At 64.9% G+C, this 23,408-nt stretch overlaps 1 protein-coding gene across 1 annotated transcript in view; it reads right to left on the reverse strand.

Annotated features, from left to right (window-relative positions):
* URB1 (URB1 ribosome biogenesis homolog) overlaps nucleotides 1-23,408 on the reverse strand; it is a 41,529-nt gene extending 18,121 nt beyond the window's left edge. Inside the window, exons 1-21 of the mRNA XM_054713437.1 lie at nucleotides 23,188-23,408; nucleotides 20,825-20,964; nucleotides 20,128-20,279; nucleotides 18,485-18,617; nucleotides 16,916-17,012; nucleotides 15,406-15,491; nucleotides 14,254-14,379; nucleotides 12,780-12,904; nucleotides 10,751-10,946; nucleotides 10,315-10,452; nucleotides 9,584-9,757; nucleotides 8,891-9,017; nucleotides 8,234-8,350; nucleotides 6,802-6,914; nucleotides 5,276-5,395; nucleotides 4,503-4,619; nucleotides 3,966-4,101; nucleotides 3,265-3,435; nucleotides 2,121-2,314; nucleotides 814-1,038; nucleotides 92-271 (exon numbers count right to left, since the gene is read on the reverse strand). Coding sequence (XP_054569412.1) covers nucleotides 92-271; nucleotides 814-1,038; nucleotides 2,121-2,314; nucleotides 3,265-3,435; nucleotides 3,966-4,101; nucleotides 4,503-4,619; nucleotides 5,276-5,395; nucleotides 6,802-6,914; nucleotides 8,234-8,350; nucleotides 8,891-9,017; nucleotides 9,584-9,757; nucleotides 10,315-10,452; nucleotides 10,751-10,946; nucleotides 12,780-12,904; nucleotides 14,254-14,379; nucleotides 15,406-15,491; nucleotides 16,916-17,012; nucleotides 18,485-18,617; nucleotides 20,128-20,279; nucleotides 20,825-20,964; nucleotides 23,188-23,329 — 3,009 coding nt within the window. The 5' untranslated portion in view covers nucleotides 23,330-23,408. The remainder of the gene's footprint in view (nucleotides 1-91; nucleotides 272-813; nucleotides 1,039-2,120; nucleotides 2,315-3,264; nucleotides 3,436-3,965; nucleotides 4,102-4,502; nucleotides 4,620-5,275; nucleotides 5,396-6,801; nucleotides 6,915-8,233; nucleotides 8,351-8,890; nucleotides 9,018-9,583; nucleotides 9,758-10,314; nucleotides 10,453-10,750; nucleotides 10,947-12,779; nucleotides 12,905-14,253; nucleotides 14,380-15,405; nucleotides 15,492-16,915; nucleotides 17,013-18,484; nucleotides 18,618-20,127; nucleotides 20,280-20,824; nucleotides 20,965-23,187) is intronic.

Here is a 23,408-nt window from a genome sequence, read left to right on the forward strand (position 1 = left end):
CCCTCAGCCTGCAGGTCCCAGGATTCAGCCTGAATTCACTGCAGCAAACCGCCCGTCCCTCAGTGAGGACGGCCACGCAGAGCCCCGGTACCGTGTCGCCGGCCAGCTCCAGCGAGGCCGCGGACTCCGCGTCCAGGAAGAGGTCGGCCTCGGCCCGCGCGGCCTCGCACTTCTCCCGGTTCTGGGCGTCCAGCTGCGCGCAGTGCAGGACCAGGCGCCGGAGCAGGTCCAGGAGCAGCTGCAGGAGGGGGGGCCCCGCGCCCCTGCCCAGCTGTGGGGAGAGCCAGGCAACCTCAGGCCAGGGCGGGCTGCCAGTCCCAGGCAGTGCGGTCCCTCCCTGACCGGGTGCGAGCCACCTGTAACAAGGCCCGAGGCCAGGCTGGCAAGTGCCTGGAAAATGCCGTTAGCCTCAGAGTCGTCTCCCAGTAGGACGTGGCCTCCTGCACCCAATGCACAGGCTGTTCTGACCAGACGAGAGCAGGCCCAGCTCCAGCCCTGCCCCCACGCTCCGTGAGCCACACCGGACGGACAGAGCGCTCACTGCTGAGCCACCGCCTGACAACGCACCAAGGAGGGACCTGGCCGTGCCTCGGTGCCACCGCGGGGGAGGGCCCCGTCCCGCCAGCAGCTGCCCAGCGACCAGGCCCAGCAGCACGTGGCCCGTGTGCAGCGAGGGGCTCCCTGGGCTGGCGAGTGAGGCCTGGAGAACACGGTGCCCACCCCCTGGGTGCCTGTCCCAGGGAGGAGGCCGCGGGCACAGGGCACCGAATTAGCTGCCGGGTGGCGTGTGGCCCGTGCGGAGAAGGCGCTCACCTGGCGGAAGCGCTCCACGGTGGTCCGCAAGTACAGCAGCACGTGCTTCACGGACAGCAGGACGCGGTGCATGGGCAGATGTGGGACGGCATCTCGCAGCTGCGCCTGCACCGCCTCGTCCAGCAGCGCGGCCTCGCCCTCGCTCCGGAAGGCCGCCTGCAGCAGGGCACCGAAGGAGCGGGCCGGGGGGTCCTGGGGGGCAGGGCTGGGCGGCACCTGCGGAGGCTGAGGAAGAGGACAGTCACCCCAGAGGAAGGCGCACAGCCTGGGAGGCAGGTCCAGGCCACACCCCCAACAGGGGACGTCCCATAGCAACCCGGACGCCCACGGGGAAACACGTGACCACGCGGCACGTTAGGTAAGCGCGCTCCTGGCTGTCAGGCACAGCCTCCCTCACAGCGCACGATCGCGAGGCCTGAGCTGGCAGGTGTCTCACAGCCTGAGGACAGACGCCTGCACCCGCAGCCGCTGTGATGACCTCTGGGACAGGCAGTCACCCGTAGGCAGGGCACCGGCTCCTCGAGGGCGAGCCTTCCACAGCCACCCCTGCCCACCCCTTAGAGAAGCTCGTCAGGAGAGAGGGCAGGTGCAAAGCACAGCCCCGGAGTCACTCAGTCTCTCACTCCCAGCTGCCGCCTCGACCCCATGTGGCTGTATCTCTCCGCCCACCCCCCAGGAAAGCCACTACCCCAGGCAGGGAAACCACGCCCCCGGGCAGGGAAGCCATGCTCCCAGCAGCGAAAGGGGGGGCCCTCCTCCCTGGGGTGCAGCTGCAGGGGTTCCGAGGCCCTCAAAGGGGAGAAGCCCTGTGCCCTCTGCAGGGCAGATGCTCATGCTCCAAGCACCCACCCAGGAGTGCAGCCCGAAGCGGCCTCACTCCACACAGGCCTAGCCCGGCCATCACCAAGGCCTAGCCCGGCCTGTTGCGTGGGTGGGCACGGGGCCGCTGGTGAAGAGCGTGGGGGATTGGGGGGGGGGGGTGGAGTCTGACAACTGAGCTCAAGAAGCCCTGGGTGCCAAGGGCCATGGAGGACCCTGGAGGACGGCACAGCAAGAGTGCAGCTTGCTCAGGGGGAGGAAAAGGCACCCCCCAAAGCCGACCCCAGCAGCTGCCTAGTTACCCAGCAGCCAGAGGGGCGCATGGCTCCCCACCAGCCGTGTCCGTCCCTTCAGCGCCCTCCGACGCAGGGAAGCGAGGTTAGGAAATGTCGCCCTGCAAAGTGACACAGCTGGGCCGCGGGAAGAACGCTCGGTTTCCCGGGACAGGCTGGTCCCCGGGGGAGCGCTGGGGCGGGGCACCCACTCACCGCGGCCTCCCGGGCGGGCTCCGGGATCCAGAGGCGGTAGTAGCTGCTGAAACAGCCCGGCGGCAGGCAGCCCTGTGGGAGCGGAGGCGCCAGCGTGTCGTAGGCCTGGAGCAGCAGACACAGCGCCAGCGGGTCCCGCTGGCTGTGCAGGAGGTCTGTGAGCACGGCCGTCAGGTACGCCACGACGCTGTCCCCTGCGGAGAAGGAGGCGGGCGGCAGGGCTCAGGGACTGGCCGCCGGTGACCCATCCACACACCCACTCAGTGTTCAGAGCAGGGAAATCCACGCCAACTCCACCAGGGTCACATGACCACGCTGGGGGCAGATGCCACTGGCACAGGCCCCAGAGGCTCCAGGTCCTGAGGCCAGAGGGCACCCGGCATGGGAGAGGCGTGGCCCACCTCCTGGGCGTCAGCTGCCCTCGCCCCTGGGGGACGGCCACTAGAATGGCCTGGCCGGGCCGGGCCCATCACCAGGTCAAGAAACAGACCCTGACTGGCTAAGCCAGTGACTCGCTGGGGCTTGTTGGTTACTGCGGCAACGTCTGAGCGACCTCACCCATCACACTGTGATCTGGGGCACTTCCTTGAGTCTAAGCTGCCTGAACACCCGGCAAATACGAAGAACCCGTGCTTTAGCGTCAAGCAATCGAGAAACACGCCTTAGCCAGTTTGGCTCAGTGGATAGAGCGTCGGCCTGCGGACTAAAGGGTCCCAGGTTCGATTCTGGTCAAGGGCACATGCCCGGGTTGTGTGCCCCAGTGGGGGGCGTGCAGGAGGCAGCCAATCAATGATTACTTCTCATTATTTGATGTTACTATCTCTCTCTCCCTCTCCCTTCCTCTCAGAAACCAATAAAAATACATTTAAAAAGAAAAAAAAGCAGTGGAAAGATGGGTGTTACAGCAGGGTCTGTGCAGGCATGCACACACAGGACGTCAGATTCATCCTCCCATGGCCCCTCCCCAGCGGCCCGGCGGCCTCTAGCCCCTACCCCGCCCGCCGAGCCCCGCCCGCCGAGCCCCGCCGCTGGCAGCTCTCACTTTGGTGGGTTTTCAGCGATTACTCCCAGGCCCCTGGAGCCCCGCCTCCCACCCCACACGAACCCAGCTGGCGTGACGCCCCATGTCCGCCCACGCAGGCACCTGCTTCACGCTCCGTCCCGAGGAGCAGCTTGTTCCTGGCCTCCAGGGCGGCGGGGGCCACGGGGCTGAACGGGAACGTGAGCAGGGCCGTGTCTTCGCTCAGCGAGCACCCGATCTCCTCGTCCAGGCCCTCGCTGCCCTCCACCAGCACGTCCACCATGTCCAGCACGTCTGGGGGGGGGGGGGGTTGCGCAGGGTGAGCCGGGGGCAGGGGAGCAGGAGAATGTGGGCGAAAGGAGAGTAAGCACTCCGCTTCCCGGGGGAAAGGCCTAACACACAGTCTGACTCTAAGCAGAGGAGGACCCGCCCGCTCAGGGACAACGGGCGAGAGTCCCCTCAGGGGAAGCTTCCCCTGGACACTGAGGCCCCCCCGCCACCCCCGGCAGCACCAGAGCACAGAGCGGGCGGCACCGGTGCCCATCCCGACGGAGTGCCGGCGCGAGGCTGACAGCGGCCCACGAACTGTGAGGTTGGGACGTGGGGCCTGTGAGCTCAGATCAGCCCTGCGTGAGGCAGGTGCTGCGCAGCCACCAGCACAGCCAGCACGCTCCTCCGCCACGTAAGAGGACAGGGCGGTTTCGTGTCCACGTGGGCTGGGCTTCGACCAGGTTTGCGCTCCACAACCTTGAACGCGATTCCCGTTCTGTGTCTAACGGGCCACGGCGGCTGAGCCCAGAACCAGGGTCAGGGAGCGTACTGACCGTCGATGTGGGAGATGGGGATGCTGGCGTCGTCGGCGTCCTGCCTGGCCGCGGCCTGCAGCGTGCTGGCTTCCTGGACGAAGTCGGAGGCCTTGTCTGTGTACACGTAGGGGTTTGCCACCAACGTCAGCAACACCTGGCACGAGAGGCCGAGAGGAAAGCCGTCGGAAGGTCGCAAAGGAAACGGGGAAAGTGTCCCAGACATCCCGGTAGAACAGGGCGGGCAACAGCGCTCACGGGCTCCACGAGAACGAGAGCTTTTCTGCAGTTTTAAAGCGTTTTGCAGGATTTTAAAGATCTCCTCTCCGTGTGTCTGTCGTTGCTTTTACCGTCACTTAGTTACCCCCGTTCTGTGCAAAAGCAGGTCCTTAAAGGACAGTCAGCAGCACCGAGTCTCCTCCTGTCTCAGACGGAGCGGCGGCAGGAAGCAGGAGGGGAGCCAGGCGGCCTCTGGGCTGGGGCATCGGAAACGCCTGCCGTGGCCCCGACCCCTCGGTGGGACCCCCCAGGCACGCTCTGTACACGGGCAGCGCTCACGCGTTCCAGAAACTGGAGGACGGCCTCCCGGCGGCGCTCCGCGGGGTCGTGCAGGTGCTCCAGCCACAGCTCCAGCTCCCTCCACGTGTGCTCGAACACGCCCGTGTCCCGCAGGATCTGTGCGAGCAGACGGCCGGCACGTCAGCAGGACCTGGCTCTGTGGGCCTGGCCGGGTGGCGGGCCCCACGGGACGCGGAGCCCAGGGAGCCCAAGGGCCCGGGATTCCCCTACAGTCTCACTACATGCTGTGCTCTCTGCCCCCACGGAGGGGACAGGAGAGAGCACGTGTGCCCGGCAGGGAGGACTGTCCCGCTGCTGCTCGCCTTCCCTCAGCTCCTCCCCCCACAGGAAACGCCCGGCTCTAGGCGGCCCGGACTCCCCCAGACCCGCACAGTCCCAGGCACACGTGTGCGACACGGCCCTCACAGCTGCGCACCCCCAGCCTGCCCGATGCCCGAGCCTCTCGGGCCCTGGGGACTCCGGCGGGCGAGGTGCACCCCCATGTCCACGAGGACGGTTTGAGGTGAACCTGGGGCGAGTCAGTGACAAGGCCGCCAGGAAGCAGGACCAGGACCCAAACCGAGGAGCTCACACGCCCCACGGCACGCCGCCTCTCGGACACGGCACGTCTAAGACGCCGCCCCTGGAACGGCCACAGGGCCTCCAGGCTTAAATGATGAGATTGAGAACCTCGATTCAGCAAGCCTGACAAAGCACCTACTGTGCGGACTGCTCAGCGCCGCGGAGCCGAGAGAGGGCGTGGGCGCGCTCACCTTCATGATGAGGCGCTTGGTGGACGACTTGAGCTGGGAGTGGGTGCTGGCCACGAACATCTTCATCAGCAGGTAGAACACGGACCGCTCACCGCCGAGGAGCTCCGCCTCCGGGCCCTCCTGGAGGGGGACCGCGGCGTCAACGGGCTCCCCGCCTCCAGGACTGGGCCCGCCACTCGTGGCTGTGACCTCGTGCCCAGCACCTCGTCTCCAAGATGTGTCCAGCGAGCCGCGACAGAGCACACGTGTGGAGCGGCCAGCGAGCCGCGACAGAGCACACGTGTGGAGCGGCCAGCGAGCCGCGACAGAGCACACGTGTGGAGCGGCCAGCGAGCCGCGACAGAGCACACGTGTGGAGCGGCCAGCGAGCCGCGACAGAGCACACGTGTGGAGCGGCCAGCGAGCCGTGACAGAGCACACGTGTGGAGCGGCCAGTGAGCCGTGACAGAGCACACGTGTGGAGCGGCCAGCGAGCCGCGACAGAGCACACGTGTGGAGCGGCCAGCGAGCCGTCCAGAGCACACGTGTGGAGCGGCCAGCGAGCCGTCCAGAGCACACGTGTGGAGCGGCCAGCGAGCCGTCCAGAGCACACGTGTGGAGCGGCCAGCGAGCCGTCCAGAGCACATGGGTGGAAGCTGGCACACAGGAAGTCCTCCAGCGGAACACCCCAACCAAGATGCAGGGGAACCTGAGAGAGAGGACTTGGGGGTGAAAAGGGGGAGAAATACAGTGACCCCAGGGCCACAGCGTCCCACCCCTTTCTGGAAATGCCACGTGTAAAGATGTAAACACCCGCTTGCACGCTACAGATCCCACGAGATCTTAAGTTAAGTTTCAAGTCTTACTGAAGGGTCCCGGGTTCGATTCTGGCCAGGGGCACAGGCCCGGGTTGTGGGCTCAATCCCCAGTAGGGGGCGTGCAGGAGGCAGCCAAGCGATGATTCTCTCTCATTATTGATGTTTCTCTCTCTCTCTCCCCCTCTCCGTTCCTCTCTGAAATCGATAAAGAAATATATTTAAAAAAACAGAAGTCACCTGAGCTACTGAGAAACACGCAGACGACGCTAACTGCCTGGTTTCCCCCTTCCCGACAGACACGATAAGGCCCGTGTGTCAGCACAGGACCTGCTGCATCGTGAGCCCCTCACGACTTCACATGGCGTCTTCAGGGAGCCCCAGCAGCCACGCTGGTCAGAGAACGCCAGCGCTCCCCCTGGCTCCCTTTATTCTGCAGGCTGACACTCTCCCCACTGAGCTCAGCCGGCTGGGGCTACTTCCCAAAGGCTTTAAACAAAAGAGCAAACAGTCCAGGTAAAAAGTGCAGAAGCTCCAGGGCCCAGCAGGCGAGGCTCTCAGGTAAGCCCCTTATTTCCAACCGAGAGTGCAGGCTTCCCGGCTCCACGTCTCCCTCAGACGGGACCACGGGACCTGCCTGTCGCCCTCCGGGCCCCGCCTGCCGGGTCCTGCCCGGCTGGAAGTCCCCAGCGAGCCCGCAGGCGTGCGAGGGCGGAGGGCGCCCGCTCCTACCTGAGCCTTCAGCCAGGAGAACTTGCAGGCGGGCAGCTCCAGGGCCACCTGCAGGAGGTGGTGCTGCAGGACGGGGGGCACCTGCTCCCGCAGGGCCTGCTCCGAGATGACACCTGGCGGAGAGAAGTCGCGTCACGCGGGGGCTGCGCCCAGCGGCTGCTGTCCTGGCCCAGGGACCGGACGAAGGCGCCGTGTCCAGATGAAAGGGCGGACGCAGGGTTCCGCCCCGACCTGGGGTCGCCCTCACACAGGCTGTGCCCTGCTCGGCCACACCTCACCTGACGTCCCCGCCCGAGGCCCAAACCCTCAACACGCTGCCTGGGCCGCTGAGGCCTCCGGCGGCTCAGTGCTGCCGCCACGCCGCCCTCCAGGGGCCTCCGCTAATGCCAGCCCGGGCGTGGGCACAGGCCTTGCTCCCGGCTGCAAGCATTTTGTGAGCAGACGGCGGCCACCGAGACTGCTCCCGGCCCCTGACTGGTTCCCAGGAAGGACACAGCCACTACACTGACGGCCACGTTCCGAGCCTGTTCTGTGCTCCCATCAACGGGAACCTCTCCCTCCCACCACGGCAGGCGCCCCACCGCTCACACCCAGGACGCTGCTCCCGAGCCTTCCCAGAGCGCGTTCGACACGCTCGTCCTAGAGGCTCCTGACACGGCGATTTCACACTTCCCCTCGAGGAAACGCGACCCGACGGTGAGTCCCGCTCACGGGTGGTGTGCGCCGCCGCACCGGTGGGGGGCGAGCAATGATGTCAGAGGCCGGGCGGGAAGGCGCCCTCCCAGGGCCCGCCCCCTCCAAGAGGCTGTCGTGAGCGCCCCATGGCCACGCAGGCTGCGTCTCCCCGCCTCTCGCTGCGGCTGCTCACCAAGCACTGACCCGAGGACCCCGGCCACGGAGCAGTGTTATCCGGTGAGAGCAGCAGCCCCGGGAGTCACACCCTCACACGCGCCGGCCCGGCCTTCCCTGCTCTGGCCCCGCTTGTTTTACCCGAGCCCCCGTGTGCGCAGACACAGTGGGGACAGGGGAGGGGTGTGAGGCTGGCAGGCACAGCGGGGGGCGTGTGTGTGTGTGTGTGTGTGTGTGTATGTGTGAGGCTGGCAGGCACAGCGGGGGGTGTGTGTGTGTGTGTGAGAGACTGGCAGGCACAGCGGGGGGCGGGTGTGTGTGTGTGAGACTGGCAGACACAGCGGGGGGCGGGTGTGTGTGTGTGTGTGTGAGAGACTGGCAGGCACAGCGGGGTGTGTGTGTGTGTGTGTGTGTGAGACTGGCAGACACAGTGGGGGGCGGGGGTGTGTGTGTGAGACTGGCAGGCACAGCGGGGGGTGTGTGTGTGTGTGTGAGACTGGCAGACACAGTGGGGGGCGGGGTGTGAGACTGGCAGGCACGGGGGGGGGGGGGGATGGGCGGGGGGGAGGGGTGTGAGACGCACCCCTCAGGAGCTTGCTGAAGTCGAAGTTGTACTGGGTGACCACGTGCGGGACCACCCTCTGGTAGAGGCAGATGACCTGCAGCAGGACGGCCTTCAGAAGGATGGTCTCCGCGTCGTCTGAGCAGAACGAAAGCTTCGTTAGGAGACACCATCGACCCACCTCCGTCAACTGCGGGCTGAGCACTGAGCCCGCGGCGGACAGACCCACAGATGCGACTGAAGGACCCCGTGGTAAAGGTCAAGCTGCTCAAACAGCCGGGTTTACCCCCATTTCCCTGGACAGGTCAGAGCGCTGTGTCTGAGCTCCGGTGCCTTGTGCATGGGGGGAGGGGGGGCGGGGACACAGCAGTGGGGCCGCCCTGGGTTCACAGGACAGACGTGAGACGCAGAGCCCAGCGCCCGGCTAACAGGCCGAGTCAAACAACCTCACCCCCGGTCCACGCGGCCACCTCCCCTGCACAGCACGAGGCGCCGCCCCCACGGACAGCCCAGCCCCGGCCACCGCCCCCGTGCCCAGGTCCTCAGACCGAGCGTGTAGAGGGCACAGCGTGACACACGTCAGAGTCCACGCATGATGCCCTCTAACCCTGCCCTCTGAGCGAGGACACGAGCCCTCCCCGCCGTCCGTTTGCAGGCAGCGACCCTGCGAGCCCTCACCGCCCGGGGCCGCCTCGCCGGCCGGAGCCCCGCTGTCCCGCTTCGGTCCCTGCTCGGCCCCCTCTCCGGTGTCCTGCTTCCTGAGGGACTGCCAGACCCACACGACGGTGTTCAGGTCGGGGAAGACCTAGAAGGGGAACGGAGAGGGGGGCCCTGAGAGAGACGCGTGGACTGAGTCCGACGAGACGCACAAAACGGGGTGGGAGCCATCGCACCCCAGCCTCGGCCGCCTCGGCCGCCCCGCCCTGAGGCACGACGCCCGAACCGCGCACCAGGACTCGGTGAAACACAAGTACTGGCCCCGCAGCCCCTTACGGCTCAGTTTCCCGAGCGAGGCCCTGGGAACACACATGTCCGTGACCTCGGGGACCTGCCCAGGGCGACCTCGGCTCAGGCAGCGGCCAGGCTCCGGCCACGTCCTTCCTGACCCGCGGGGAGGAGGGAGCGAGAGGGGCCCCGACCCGTGTGCGTGCAGCCCCGCAGCCCGGCCCCGTGTGCGTGCAGCCCCGGCCCCGTGTGCACGCAGCCTGGGGGAGGGCGGGCACGCCGGCTCCTGGAGGAACTCGGGCCCGAGGGCCACGGACCCCTGCGCCTCACACCCACCTGAGCTCCCGAGACGGCCTCGCAGTGGGCGCTAACCTGGGCATCCCACAGAAGGCCCGGACATGCCGTCCACGCCGGCCGCAGGCGTACCTTGCTCAGGGCCTCGCGGAAGAGCCGCGCAAAGTCCTCCATCATCGCGGCCGTGTACACGCCGGGCCCCTGCCAGGCCTCGCTGCTCAGGCAGAAGTCGATGGTCTTCAGAGCTCGCTTCAGAATGAACAGGAGCAGGGCCAGGGCCGTGTGCCGCACCGACTTGCTGTCCAACTGGGAAGGAGTCAAACCCACAAGGTCCTTAGGCTGCACCGGGCACAGGCCTCCCAGTCCGGGCTGCACCGGGCACAGGCCTCCCAGTCCGGGCTGCACCGGGCACAGGCCTCCCAGCCCGGGCTGCACCGGGCACAGGCCTCCCAGCCCGGGCTGCACCGGGCACAGACCTCCCAGCCGGGGGCTACATGGCGGGCACAGGCCTCCCAGCCGGGGGCGGCATGGCGGGCACAGACCTCCCAGCCGGGGCTGCACCGGGCACAGACCTCCCAGCCGGGGCTGCTCCGGGCACTGACCCCCAAGCCCGGGCTGCACCGGGCACAGGCCTCCCAGCCCGGGCTGCACCGGGCACAGGCCTCCCAGCCGGGGCTGCACTGGGCAGACTTCCGCTCGAGCAGGGGCTGGGCAGCCATCGCCTGGCCCTGGCAGGAATGCCCCTCCCCGGGGGGTGGACACACGGAAAGCCTCTGAGGCTCCCTGACGAGTCAGAGTCCAGCGCGTCCTGTAGGGCCAGCGGAAGAGCAGGAGAACATTCTAGAAGCGAGGCAAGCACTCACATTCAGTGCCTGGGTGAACATGATCTTGTTGCACACCGGGGGCACGGTGGTCACCATCACCATGGCCAGCAGCCGGGGCAGGGGGATGAACTCTCGGGTCTGAAACGCCCGGGAGACGTCCGGCTGGGCCTCGTAGATCTGTGACAGGAGAAAGGTGGGGGCGGAGGTCAGCGTCACTCCTGAGGCGGGGCAGCCGGGCCAGTGACAGTGCACGCGACCCAGGCCCCAGGCTCCAGAGCAGCCCCAGCCCACGTGGGAGAAGCAGGCCCCAGCTCCCGGGCTCTCGCTGCGTGAAAACCGGGGAAAGGATGAAACCGGCTCCCCGGCCTCCAAGGCTGAGCCCGCGGAGAAGGGCCGCCGCCGGGTGACCTACATCCCACTCAGTGGGTCACGGTCACCCTCTCCCGCCGCCGACCCGAGACCGGCCCATCCTCACCTTGTGCAGCAGCTTGATGTTGTTGGCCCACGTGGCCTTGGCGCGGGGCAGGAAGGAGAGCGTGACCTCCTTGAAGTACTTGTGCAGCAGGTCCGGGCACACTCGGAGGATGCTCGCCACCAGCTCGGCCACCAGCTCGTCGTCTGGGGCCGTTTTCAAGCCCAACAGGAAGTGCAGGAGCGTCAGGTTCCCTCCTCTGCAGCGGAGGAGGGGTCAGCGGGAGGTGTCCGCCCTGTCTGGTGTCCCTCAAGAACCCACCACGCCTAAGACGCCACAGGGCAGCTTTGCACGCAGTGAACGTTTCCCAAAAATTCAGTAAAAATATGTGATGCTGATCAGAAAGCCAGCCTTGTAAAGGCTTAAAACCTTCAACCACCCAGCTCAGCCGTCACCAACCTTCGGACCTCACGGGCCACCAGTGGTCTGCGCACCACCGGTCGGCGACCACTGACCCATGCAAATTTCCTAAGGAAAACAGTGCGTGCTGTGCTGTCACATGAAGGAATGAGATCCACAGACGAGACGAGGTAAACGTGTGCGCACGTCCTGCTGCTGCCCTGTTGCAAGGGCTCAGCGGGGCGGTCGGGTCCCACAGACTGTGTGGCCCTCCAGACCCAAAGCACGGGCCCTCGGGCCCCAGAGCGCAAGCCTGCCGGCCTGCCCACGCCGCGGCCCTCGCTGTCTCCAGGCACCGCTACGCGCCCCGCTCTGCAGAGCGGCCTGTCCTCACCCTCACCCACCGGGTAACAGACAAGCGGTCAACCAACACACGGGCGGGCCGTCCCGGCCAGGAGCAGAGCCGGGAAGGACAGGGGTGGAGCCGAGAAGGCCTCTCTGAGGGGGGCGCCGGCGTGGAGACCCCAGGAACCGAGGGCTGGTGGGTTCCTCACTTTAGCTCTCCTCAAGCTCCCACAAGGCCCCCACACGCCACACTCCCTGCCGCTCCCGAAGGGCAAGCCTTTTGCCGTGGCTTCTAAACGCATGTGAACCAGCCCTTACTGAACCGGCCCACACGCTGACTCAGCGTGCTCCTTTAAGGGCCACCCAGCCCAGCCGTCGCCAACCTCCGGACCTCACGGGCCACCAGTGGTCTGCGCACCAGGGGTTGGCGACCGCTGATCTAGCTTATGGATCTGCTCAGGGACACGTGCGTGACGTAAGCACGGACTGTGTTACATCAGACTATGAGCCTTCCTCCAACACGGGAGGAGACCGAGCTGTCCTGACTGATGAGAAAGAAACGCGGTGGCAAGTTCGATCCGAACAATCTCAGAATCAAAACGAGGCCCGAGGGACAGCAGGAAGGAATCCCCACCGTGTCACCCCATCCTGAGGGGTAAACAAAACCACACAAGCCTCCTCCCTGTGAGGATCGCCCAGGGGCTGAGAGACAGGAGCCTTCACAGCGACCACGTGTCCGATACTCCCGTCAACGAGCAGAGGGCCCGCGGAGGACAGCGTGTCTAACAGCGGCCACTTGCTGCTACGAAGTAGCCACACGAGCTGCCTGGCAGCGACAGAGCTAGAGTCTAAGGAACTGCCCGCTGTGGCCTGTGGTGTGAAACGCTGCCATCAGGAAACATGAGCGAAGTGGAGGAAACCCTAGCTGGTCAGCGGCCGTCTTTGGGGAGCGGCGATGAAGGTGACCGTGGAACCGACATCCGGGGTCAAACCTGAGCCCTGCCACTCACAGCGGGACCACCTGGCCCCTCGGCTAAGCTGAGCAGCAATGCCACCCTCGGGAGGGCGGTGAGGACCACTCCGGGGCAGCCTGTGGGAGGCCGAATCACGCCTGACCCCAGGCCCCGCCCCCAAGAAAGCAGGTGACAGGTGCCTCTCGGGGTGCAGGCTCCCTGCTGACCCAAGACCCGTTCCCAGAGGCACCGGCTGGAAGCCTCGGGGCTCTCACGCTCACGGGGAGCCGGGTCAGGCAGGGTTCCCTTCCAGCCCCCCCAGCACGACTGCCCCCCAGCGCTGCGCAGTCCCTGGTGGTGGCCCGAGGACACACGGGCCCCCGGGGGACACTCACCTGCCAGAGGTTCCCAAGGACGCGTCATGGAAGTTGATGCCGTGCCTGAGCGAGCAGCAGAGGTCCGTCAGGAAGCGGTGGACGCGCTCCCGCACCAGGCCCCGCCCCGCGTCCTCGGCAGGAGCCTGGGAGGCGAGAACGCAGGAGAGGCTTAGGGACAGTTACAGAGGGAAGGACAGGGCCCAGGCCCAGGGCAGCTCAGAAAACACTTCAAAGTAAACACTCTGCACCATTAAAAAAATAATGGAAAACAAACACCAATCAACGTGAAAAAACACTCCTAGAGGGCACGTTTAAACCTGTGTTTAAACAAACTGCAGAATGACTTCATTTCTCCTGCTCCTTTCAATAGAATTCCACCCTTGGGAGTGTGTGGATGGCGCTGAGGCTCCGTGAAGGCGCACACACCTCCCAGCCAGAGGCCCTGGGGGTCGGAGATGAAAGGCAGGAAACCGGGCTCTGGGGTAATTACTAAGTCACCAGGAAGTCGCAGCCTTCGTGACTCGGCCAAGTCCATGTTCACAAGCACCCCCGGGGATTTCAGGTGAGACCCGAGAGACACTGGCCTCCGTTGGTGACGCGTCAAACAAAGTGCTCATGGGGAGAGGGCGGCGCTCCCCTGGCGCTGAGGGTCTGAGTCACAGCAGCGGCCTTGGAGCTCCAAAAGCCGATTTGAAAACAATGGAAGGGAACGAAGAGGCAGGCGAGGAGGCAGAGCCGAGGCAGAGCCAGTGCGTCCCTACAATTCTACTGGGCAAGCGCCTCGGGGACATTCAGGTGCCACTCAGCTGAGGGGAGTTTTCTCGTTAGAAAAATGAAGTTCAGCCCCGGCCGGCGGGGCTCAGTGGTTGGACATCGTCCCAGGCACCAGGAGGCCAGGGTTCGATTCCGGTCAGGGCACAGGCCCGGGTTGCGGGCTCCATCCCCAGTGGGGGGCGTGCAGGAGGCAGGTGATCCATGATTCTCTCTCATCACTGATGTTTCTCTCTCCCTTTCACTCTCTCTAAAAATAATAGTAATAAATGTTTTTAAATATATTTTTTATTTCAGAGAGGAAGGGAGAGGGAGAGAGAGAGAAACATCAATGATGAGAGAGAATCATTGATCGGCTGCCTCCTGCACGCCCCCTACTGGGGATCCAGCCCACAACCCAGGCATGTGCCCTTGACCGGAATCAAACCTGGGACTCTTCAGTCTGCAGGCCGACGCTCTATCCACTGAGCCAAATTGGCTAGGGCTAAAAGTCTTTTTTAAAAAATTTAATATCATGATACCACAGAGTAGGAAAAAAAAATCTTACTGTAAAAATAAAACTTTAAAAATCATGTTGAATCTAAGTGGAAAACTAATATAAGCAAAAGCCAAAAGGAACCGGCCCGATGGAAAGACGTTATAAAGGAGGTGTGTGTTCCGTCGTCAGTGTCTGGGCCGTGAGGCTCTCGCACTGACCGCGAGGCCACCGGCAGCGACGCACCTCGGTGGGCCCCAGGTCCACGTCGACAACCCCGTTCCAGCCGTAGAGAGACGCTATGTGGGTCAGCAGCTGCCCGGTGAAGAAACGAACCTTCTGGGTTTTTGTGACATTTTTATTGTGAACCACCTGAAAACAGTGAAGCAAAGCAACGTCAAGGAATTCCGTTTTAAGAGCGTTCGTTGTTTTTGTCGTTATAAAAAGAACGTAGGCTACGACAAAATATTTGGCCAAAAGAAAGGGACCAAGCCTGGCCGGTGTGCGCATGCAGCAGGTCATAGGTCAGAGTTTGCAGGCTCAATCCCCAGTCGGGGGCGTGCAGAAGGCAGCTGATCTATGATTCTCTCTCATCATTGAATCATTGATGTCTCCCTCTCCCGCCCTCCCTCTCTGAAATCAATAAAAATATATTTTTTTTTAAAAGAGAAAAATATGAAGAAAAAACGGAAGTCGCCAATACCCCCACCCCTCGCTACCCAGCGTCAGCATCTGGTGTGCTTGCCTTCAGCCAGCAGGTGAGACCCCGGCAGCTCCACTCGCACGGCTTTAAACCAGGAACCCCAACCGCAGCACCTGGCACTGGGGCCCGACGCCGGCCGCGGGCGTCCCGGCCTGACGGGGGGTGAAGAGCAGCACCCCCGCTCGACCGCGGGTCGCAGCTGCAGTTCCCAGTGCTGACAACCACGCCTCAGACACGCCGGATGCCCGGGGAGGTCAGGGGAGGTCGCTGTGCTGGGTTCACACTGTGCCAATCGCCGTTTCTACCCCGACTCCCCGTCCACGGCCTCCGACAACTTCGACGTGGGGAGGGTCAGAGGGCTTTTCTAACGGACCGTTCAGGGGCTGCTGGGTCACAGGGGTCCGTGCGGCAGGTTTTACAATCCCCCCAAGATGCTTGCAAAAGACAGACATGCAAGACGGCGCAAAGCAACACCGTGCCGTCACGGCTCACAGCGACCTGCTTCCCGGCACGGTGCCCGCGCTCGGCTCCGCCGTCTACGCGCCCTCAGCCCGACCCTCAGGGCTGCGTCCCCACACGCTCTGCCTAGGAAACAGCTCCCGCCCCCTCGCGGCCACCTCGGTAGCTGAGGCTGGCCCCCGAGGCCCGTGAAACACCGGACGCCCAGGGCAGACGCGTGGGTACCAGGCGCGCACCTTCGTCTGCAGCGTGGACAACAGCATCTCGACCGTGGAGATCCGATCCTCCTTGACGCCCGAGGCGAAGATGCAGGGGAGGAACTCTGAAAGCAAAGTGCGAGCACTGAGCCTGCATCTGACAGGCCCCAGAGGACAGCACCTCCTCAAGGCACCGCAGCCAGGCCTCCCTTTCTTCTGGAAAGTTCTGCCCTTTCGTTAGGCAGCAGCCGCTCCGTGCCGCAGGGTCCCTTCTGCCGACAGAACCACGAGAGCCTCGGCGGCGCCCAGTCCTGTCTGCTTCCCGTTTCTCACGTTAACTGCAGCAAATGAACTTCATTCACCTCTCCAAAGGCAATATACGCTATGACTCTGCTTCCCACAATTCTCTGTGCTTAGACTTGCTCAGAGATGTCTTTAGAGTGATGGTGGTCATTTCACCGAGTGGTGGTAGAATTTGGGGTGCCTGTGCCCCCAGGGACTCAGCCAGCACAGCCTGGGGTGCCTGTGACCCCGGGACTGGGCCAGCACAGGCTGGGGTGCCTGTGACCCAGGGACTGGGCCAGCCAGGCACGGAGCATTTACAGCCTCGCTCGCTCTGCACATGCCTCCCGGCACACAGTTCTGTGAGAGCGGATCCCTTCTTCTCAGAGAAAGAAAAGCCGGGAAAACACCGGACACACTGCAGGAATGAGAGATGGAATCCAGCGTTAACCCCGCAGCCAGAGGTTAAGGTCAACTCTACTGACCTCGGGGCTCCCAGCTGCCTGCTAACCTCCTGGCGTGTCCAGGCTGTGTGTTTAACTTTTAGTAAATGGGGTCACACGTACCGTTTCATGACGGAACGTGTCCCCATCACGGGCGGTCAGGAAGCCTGATGTGAGTCATGTCCCCTCACTGCAGCAGCGGCTCCCCCCACGCCGTCCTCCGTGCTCCCCAACGCCTGCCGGTGGCGAGGGCTAACTCTCAGCTAACGGAGGACGGCTCCTAACACACCTCCACTCGCACCCGTTACTCCTTAGGAAAGCGAGCGGCCCTGGCCGGGCTGCACCGAACACGCTAAGGGCTGCGCTGCGCCCGGCCCAATGCCCGCAGGAACTGGAGCGCATGCCTGCCGCACCCGCACCCCGCAGCACTGATGGGACCCCAGCACCGTCCCTACAGGCATGGCCTACCGCCGACAGGGCTGCACCCGGGGGCCGCACTGAGCATGCCCAGGACCGTGGGTCCAGGCGCTGCGCTCACTGTCCCGCTGAGTCCCCTCTGAGGCAGGGCCTCACACAGCCACACGCCGCCGCCTCCCGGAGGGAGAAGCCACCGGCCAGCGGGGCTCCCGGGAGCTCCAGCACCGACGCTGTGGTGACCCCGCAGCCCGCGCAGCAGGAGCACCGGGTTCGCGCTGACCCCGCCAGGAAACCGCAACCTTCCTCTCGTGTCCCGCGGGCCGGGGCCGCAGACTCCCGCTAACCCGGGAGCAGTGCTTCGCGGGGAACCTCCCGGGCAGAGGGGCCGCTGCGCAGGGCACACCCACCTTTCAGCTCCAGCACCTGCACCACGGTGCTGTCGTCGCCGGCGATGAGGAAGGACAGGGCGAACTGGATGTAGGCCAGCCGGACGTCGTGCACGCCCTGGGACAGGGGACAGGTCACGTGAGCATCCACACCCCCGGAAGCAGCGCCCGCACCCCTCCCGCCCAAGGTCACATCTGAAACTCCTGGGCATCTCCCCACCAGGACGGGGTGCAGAACCCACTCCTGGCTGCTCCCCACACAGAACGGGGTGCAGAACCCGCTCCTGGCTGCTCCCCACACAGGACGGGGTGCGGAACCCGCTCCTGGCTGCTCCCCACACAGGACGGGGTGCGGAACCCGCTCCTGGCTGCTCCCCACACAGGACGGGGTGCGGAACCCGCTCCTGGCTGCTCCCCACACAGGACGGGGTGCGGAACCCGCTCCTGGCTGCTCCCCACACAGAACGGGGTGCAGAACCCGCTCCTGGCTGCTCCCCACACAGGACGGGGTGCTGAACCCGCTCCTGGCTGCTCCCCACACAGGACGGGGTGCGGAACCCGCTCCTGGCTGCCAGGCTCTGGAGCGCCAGCAGGGAGCATGGACCTGTCACTCGAGGGACGGACCTGCGGCGGGCACAGGCCTCGGGAGGACGCCTCCGCACCGAGCCCGCAGACCTGTGCCTTCTCCTCCGGAACCGCCCAAGCCCAGGTGACACTGCGGGGCCTCCCGGGACTGCCTACCAACAGCCCCGACACCCACCAGCCGCGCTCCCATTCTCTCTGGAAGAATCCAGCCCCTTCTCGCTACGAGACGCACTTGGGAGGCACAGAAACGTAAAAAAGCCAGACGTGTCTCTGAGAACCTCACTGCTTCACCTTCCAAGGGCTTTCTCCCAAGTGGAGTGTCCCACAGGGTCCACGCCTCGAGGCCACGGAGGTGATGTCATTTGCTCACGAGCTAAGTCACCCCACGGAAGGAAGGACCATGACGCTCCACCCACAGCAGCTGCCCTCAGAGGCCCCGTCGTTCTGCTCTGCAGGTGGCAAGCCCCGCTGCGGCCAGGAGCCAGGCCTGCCTGCCCCCCATGCCCCCCTGCAGCCAGGAGCCAGGCCTGCCCGCCCCCCATGCCCCCCTGCAGCCAGGAGCCAGGCCTGCCCGCCCCCCATGCCCCCCTGCAGCCAGGAGCCAGGCCTGCCCATCCCCCATGCCCCCCCTGCAGCCAGGATCCAGGCCTGCCCGCCCCCCATATCCCCCTGCAGCCAGGCCTGCCCGCCCCCCATGCCTCCCTGCAGCCAGGATCCAGGCCTGCCCGCCCCCCATGCCCCCCTGCAGCCAGGCCTGCCCGCCCCCCATGCCCCCCTGCAGCCAGGAGCCAGGCCTGCCCGCCCCCCATGCCCCCCTGCAGCCAGGAGCCAGGCCTGCCCGTCCCCCAGGGCCCAGTGGCTGCCAAGGCGCACGACCCTCCACACAGAGGCCTGACTCCAGGTGCGTGAGGACGGAGACCGGAGAGGGATGGACAAACCGCCCGCCCTCTCTCCGAGGGGAAAGGACTCACGCGGGAGGCGGGAGGCGGGAGACGCAGGGCTCACCTTGGAGTCCCTCTTGGTCACCAGGGCGTACAAGCTCTTCTTGTTCAGATCGAAAAGGCTGCAGACGTCCCTGGCGGCCTCGGGGCCCTGGGTCACCATGGCGGCCATCAGGCTGAGGCAGGCTCGGGCCACCCTGCACGGGGACACCGGGGAAATCAGACGCACGGAGCACCCACACCGGCTGTGGCTGCCCCCAAACCAGGAGAGGGGAAAAGCAGATATGCGGACGTGCTTTATTTCTTTTTTTAAAAAAAAGAGCGTAACAAACATTTCAAATAAAAGAAAAAAACTGAGTCTGAGGAGGACCCAGGAATACGCGACGTGAGCCAGAAGGACAGCCCCTCTCTGTGCAGTGAGGCCTCACGGTGGGCGAGCCACCCACCTGCCTCCGTGGGCAGAGGGCCTCCCCGGGCACAGGGGACCCCCCGCAGTGCCATCGCCCCTGCACAGGCGCCCGGGCCTGTTTACCGAGCACCCACCATGCACCAGGCCACGCGGGTGCTGGGGAGACGCACGGGTGAGGCAGCGAGGCCCCGCCGCCTGCAGCCTGCGCTCGGGTGGCGGGAGAGAGAGTGATGGGAACAGGCGTGGAGGCACCGCTGTGCAAATACGCGCACAAGTGGAATTTGCTCCGTGGCTGGAGGGAGACGGCGACAGGGACGCGGACGGCACCAAGGCTCCGAGAGCCTCTGCAGAGCCCGAGGCACAGGCAGGGAGCCCGTGACCAGGCCACGTGAGGAAGTCAGCGTCCCGGGGCCACAAGGAGAGCAGGCGGGAGTGAGAGGGACCGCGGTCGGAGGAGTCGAGGGGGGGGGGGGGGCGGCCACCAGCAGGAGGGGCAGAGCCTCGGCCACAGGCTCCACGTCATGAGGAGAAAAGGCCACGAGCCCTGCTGGGGAGCTGGACAGTGCCAGCCTGAGCTGGTCCTGCCACTCGGAGGCCCCTCACCTGTACCCCGAGGCCCCCCACCTGTGCCCCGAGGCCCCTCACCTGTACCCCGAGGCCCCTCACCTGTACCCCGAGGCGCCCTCACCTGTACCCCGAGGCCCCCCACCTGTACCCCGAGGCCCACACCTGTACCCCGAGGCCCCCCACCTGTGCCCCGAGGCCCCTCACCTGTGCCCCGAGGCCCCCCACCTGTACCCCGAGGCCCCCCACCTGTGCCCCGAGGCCCCCCACCTGTACCCCGAGGCCCCCCACCTGTGCCCCGAGGCCCCCCACCTGTACCCCGAGGCCCACACCTGTTCCCCGAGGCCCCCCACCTGTACCCCGAGGCCCCCCACCTGTACCCCGAGGCCCCTCACCTGTACCCCATGGCCCCCCACCTGTACCCCGAGGCGCCCTCACCTGTACCCCGAGGCCTCCCACCTGTGCCCCGAGGCCCCTCACCTGTACCCCATGGCCCCCCACCTGTACCCCGAGGCCCCCCACCTGTACCCCGAGGCCCCTCACCTGTACCCCGAGGCCCCCCACCTGTACCCCGAGGCCCCCCACCTGTGCCCCGAGGCCCCTCACCTGTACCCCGAGGCGCCCTCACCTGTACCCCGAGGCCTCCCACCTGTGCCCCGAGGCCCCTCACCTGTACCCCGAGGCGCCCTCACCTGTACCCCGAGGCCCCCCACCTGTACCCTGAGGCCCCTCACCTGTACCCCGAGGCGTACAGGGCCTCGCAGATGAGCTTCATGTGGTTATTCAGCAGCTTCTTCACGATGTTGGTCCCCACGACGTGCAAATGGGAAAGGTCGCTCGCTGTCCGCAGCAAGATGGCCTCGAGAGCTTGAAATATCAACAGCACCTGCGAGGAGGGCGAGACACGCCTGAACCTTCTCGCTTCTCCCCCACGGAGGTCCGTCTCAGCCATCGCAGGACGAGGCCTCCCAGGCCCCAGAGTCAGCCCTATTCCCACGGTGGAGCTGCACAGAGAACTGCTTGCTTACAACCACACCGGTGACAGGAGGAGAGAAGTTTCTAGCCACGCCTGGGCCTCGCTGCATCGGGCAGGCTGGGTCTAAGCCCTCCCCCCTCACCCCAAGATCGCAGCGGGTTCCTCAACACCCAGTTCTGAGCCCCCGGGAACCAGAAGACAATTCCTACCGATCTCCCTTCTGTTAAAACAAACCCCCGAAACCCAGCACGCCTGGATGAAGAACCTGTGACCCCTCCTGCTGCTATTCACCCACAAGCAGCCGTGCTTCCCCTAAATGCTTCCTAAGGTCATGACGCGAAAGCGAACGCGACCCCAGCACGGGCCAGGCCCCTCTGCAGAGCGGGGCGCGCCTGGGAAACCCCAACCGCAGCCCGCTCCCTCGACAGCAGCTGCACGGGCGTCAGGAGACGTACCTCGCTCTCGGGCGGCCGCTCCCCACTCAGCAGCTGGAACAGCTCCGCGCACTCCACGGAGATGGTGACGTAGCCTTCCACCACGTCGTGCGCGCCCTCCCGCGGCAGCTGCTTGGCGGCAGCGACGAACGCTTCCAAGGCTGAAAGGGGCATGTGCTCGTCAACAAGGACGGTCCCCCAGGAACCATCGCAGCAGCGACTGGGGCGGAGGGGGTTCTGGCAGGAGCACCGGCGGCTGGAGCGAGGTGGGCAGAGCAGCCACGTGGAGGCGGGATCAGTAATGGCACGGCCTCCTCTCTGTCGCCAGGGAGGCCTGGGGGCTGTCCACCCAGCAGACCCTTCTCCCTCAGGGTCCTCGCTGATCGCACGCCGATCCATCCTGAGCACCCTGGTCTTTACCCACCCAACCCCACAGCGCTCTTCCTCCCACCCCCACAAGATGGGGGTGCAATCAGAGAACGAATATAGGAAATGTGGTATGCCTATGTTTACCTACATACAGCTATACACACACACACACACACACACACACACACACACGATGGCGTATTATTCAGCCTTAACAAGGAAATCCTGCCTCTTGCAACATGGATAGACGCGAGGGTACTCAGTGACATCAGGCAGACACAGAAAGACAAGTGATGTGAGATCTCACTCATGTGGAACCCAGAACAGCTGAACTCACAGAAACAGAATGGAGGCTGCTGGGGTGGGGGTGGGAGGACGTGGGGAGATGTTGGTTGGGGTACAAATGTGCAGCTGTAAGATGAGTACTTTCTGCGGATGTAGGGTACAGCGTGGCGACTGCAGTAACAGCACTGTGTCATGTACTGAAAGCTGTTACGAGAGTGGATTGTAAACATTATCCCCACAAAAAAGGGGATGATGTGAAGGCACGGCAGTGTTCACTCACCTGAAGTGGTCATTTCACACAACATGCATGTAGCAAGTCATCACCCTGTACACCTCAGGCTTACACGTATGTCAACACTGCCTCAGTAAAGCCGGAAGCAACGCCTTCCCCAGAGCCTGGGTGAGAACAAAGCTCCCTGACATCTACCCATGCCGCTCCGTGAGGCGATCCGATCGCAGGAAGCTATGGGAACACACGGAAAGGGAGACAGAATCCGAGACAGAGGCCAGATTCAAACACAAATCCGGCACACATCACAGGAAATACACACTTTCGCTCACTGCCACGCCTGCCAGCGATTTCACCTGCACCCACCCTGTCAACCCGGGTTCCATCCGAAACCTGTTTCCGTGCTGCACCTGACTGTCATGATGCTCTCTGAGCAAAACCATGACTGCATACGTGGATGCAACCTTTTAAACAAACATGCTTTCTCCTGCCACCCGGCTCCTGCCCGGCCCCATCCTACCACTCGCTGAAAGCCACTTCCTCCGGGAGCCTTCCTGGATCCCCCAGAACTGTTCCGTGTGATTTTATTGATGGGTACCGGCCTCCTGCATTGGACTATGTGCCAGCTCACAATGGCAGGGCCCGGTCTGACTTCCACTCACCATCTTCTCTCTACCCTAGCACGTAACAGCCACTCGTAAGTAATGAGCAAGGGATGAACGGACGACATGGATCACTGTGCTAAAGCAGGCATCATCTCCCAGGGCTGCCTAGCCACGCAAAAACACAATCTGTGGGAGACAAACTGGAAACGGGGGCTGTTCTGCAATAATGAATACTCCTAAGTTATGAGGTTAGTAACTGCTTTACTGGGAGAAACAACGTCACGGTTTTATTCTGACACAGTTCCGGTGTTTCCGCAAGTAGCACATGCACCTGTGCCTCCCCCATAACCTACATTCTCACGGGTTACGTGGCGCTGTGAAGGGCATCACGCTTCTAAAAACGTGAAATGACAGAATGGCTCCCTCTCGGTCTCCAGTTCCATCTTCGTCACCCCAGTCCCTGAGGCGGCGCTGGGTGAGGACGCAGGACTACCGCACCGGGACGGCGGGCAGTGGCGAGCGGACTCGCAGTGGGGACGGACCGGGACTTGTGAGAACGTCTGCACGTGTTTACTCCCCTGGCAACTGCAGCGACTTAGAGTTCGCTGCCCGGGCAGGAGGGTGCTGCCCCCCGAGCTGTCACAGCCAACCAGCCGGGCCTCCGGGGGCGCTGACGGCCCGGCCAGGAAGCGCTGCGCCGGAGCTGGGGCCGCCCGGGCCCTGGAGCCCAGCCGCCGGCCTCGGTTTCCCTTCTGCAAACGGCGGGGAGGGAGGGAGGTTGGCCCGCGGTGACGGCAAAGCCGCAGAAAGGACGGGGGGCTGCGTGCACGGCGACATCCCCACACCCGGCCCGAGGCCGCCCCGCACGCACGTGCTCCGCGCCGCCCCGCACTCACCCGGCCCCGCGCCCTGCGGGTCCCGCAGCTGAGCCTTGAAGCGCACGCCCGTGAGCTCTTCCGTGCGGGCCCGCTTGGCCGCGCCCGCGGGGGAAGCCGCGCCGTCCCGGCCGCCGCGGGCCTTCCTCTTGGGGACCCCCATGCCGCGAGGGCGGGGTCGAGCGGGTCCCACACCTACGGACGAGGCTCCAGGATGCTCTGACAGGAACAGCAGACAGCGG

The sequence above is a fragment of the Eptesicus fuscus genome, chromosome 3, assembly GCF_027574615.1.
Source record: "Eptesicus fuscus isolate TK198812 chromosome 3, DD_ASM_mEF_20220401, whole genome shotgun sequence".
Taxonomy (NCBI): Eukaryota; Metazoa; Chordata; class Mammalia; order Chiroptera; family Vespertilionidae; genus Eptesicus; species Eptesicus fuscus.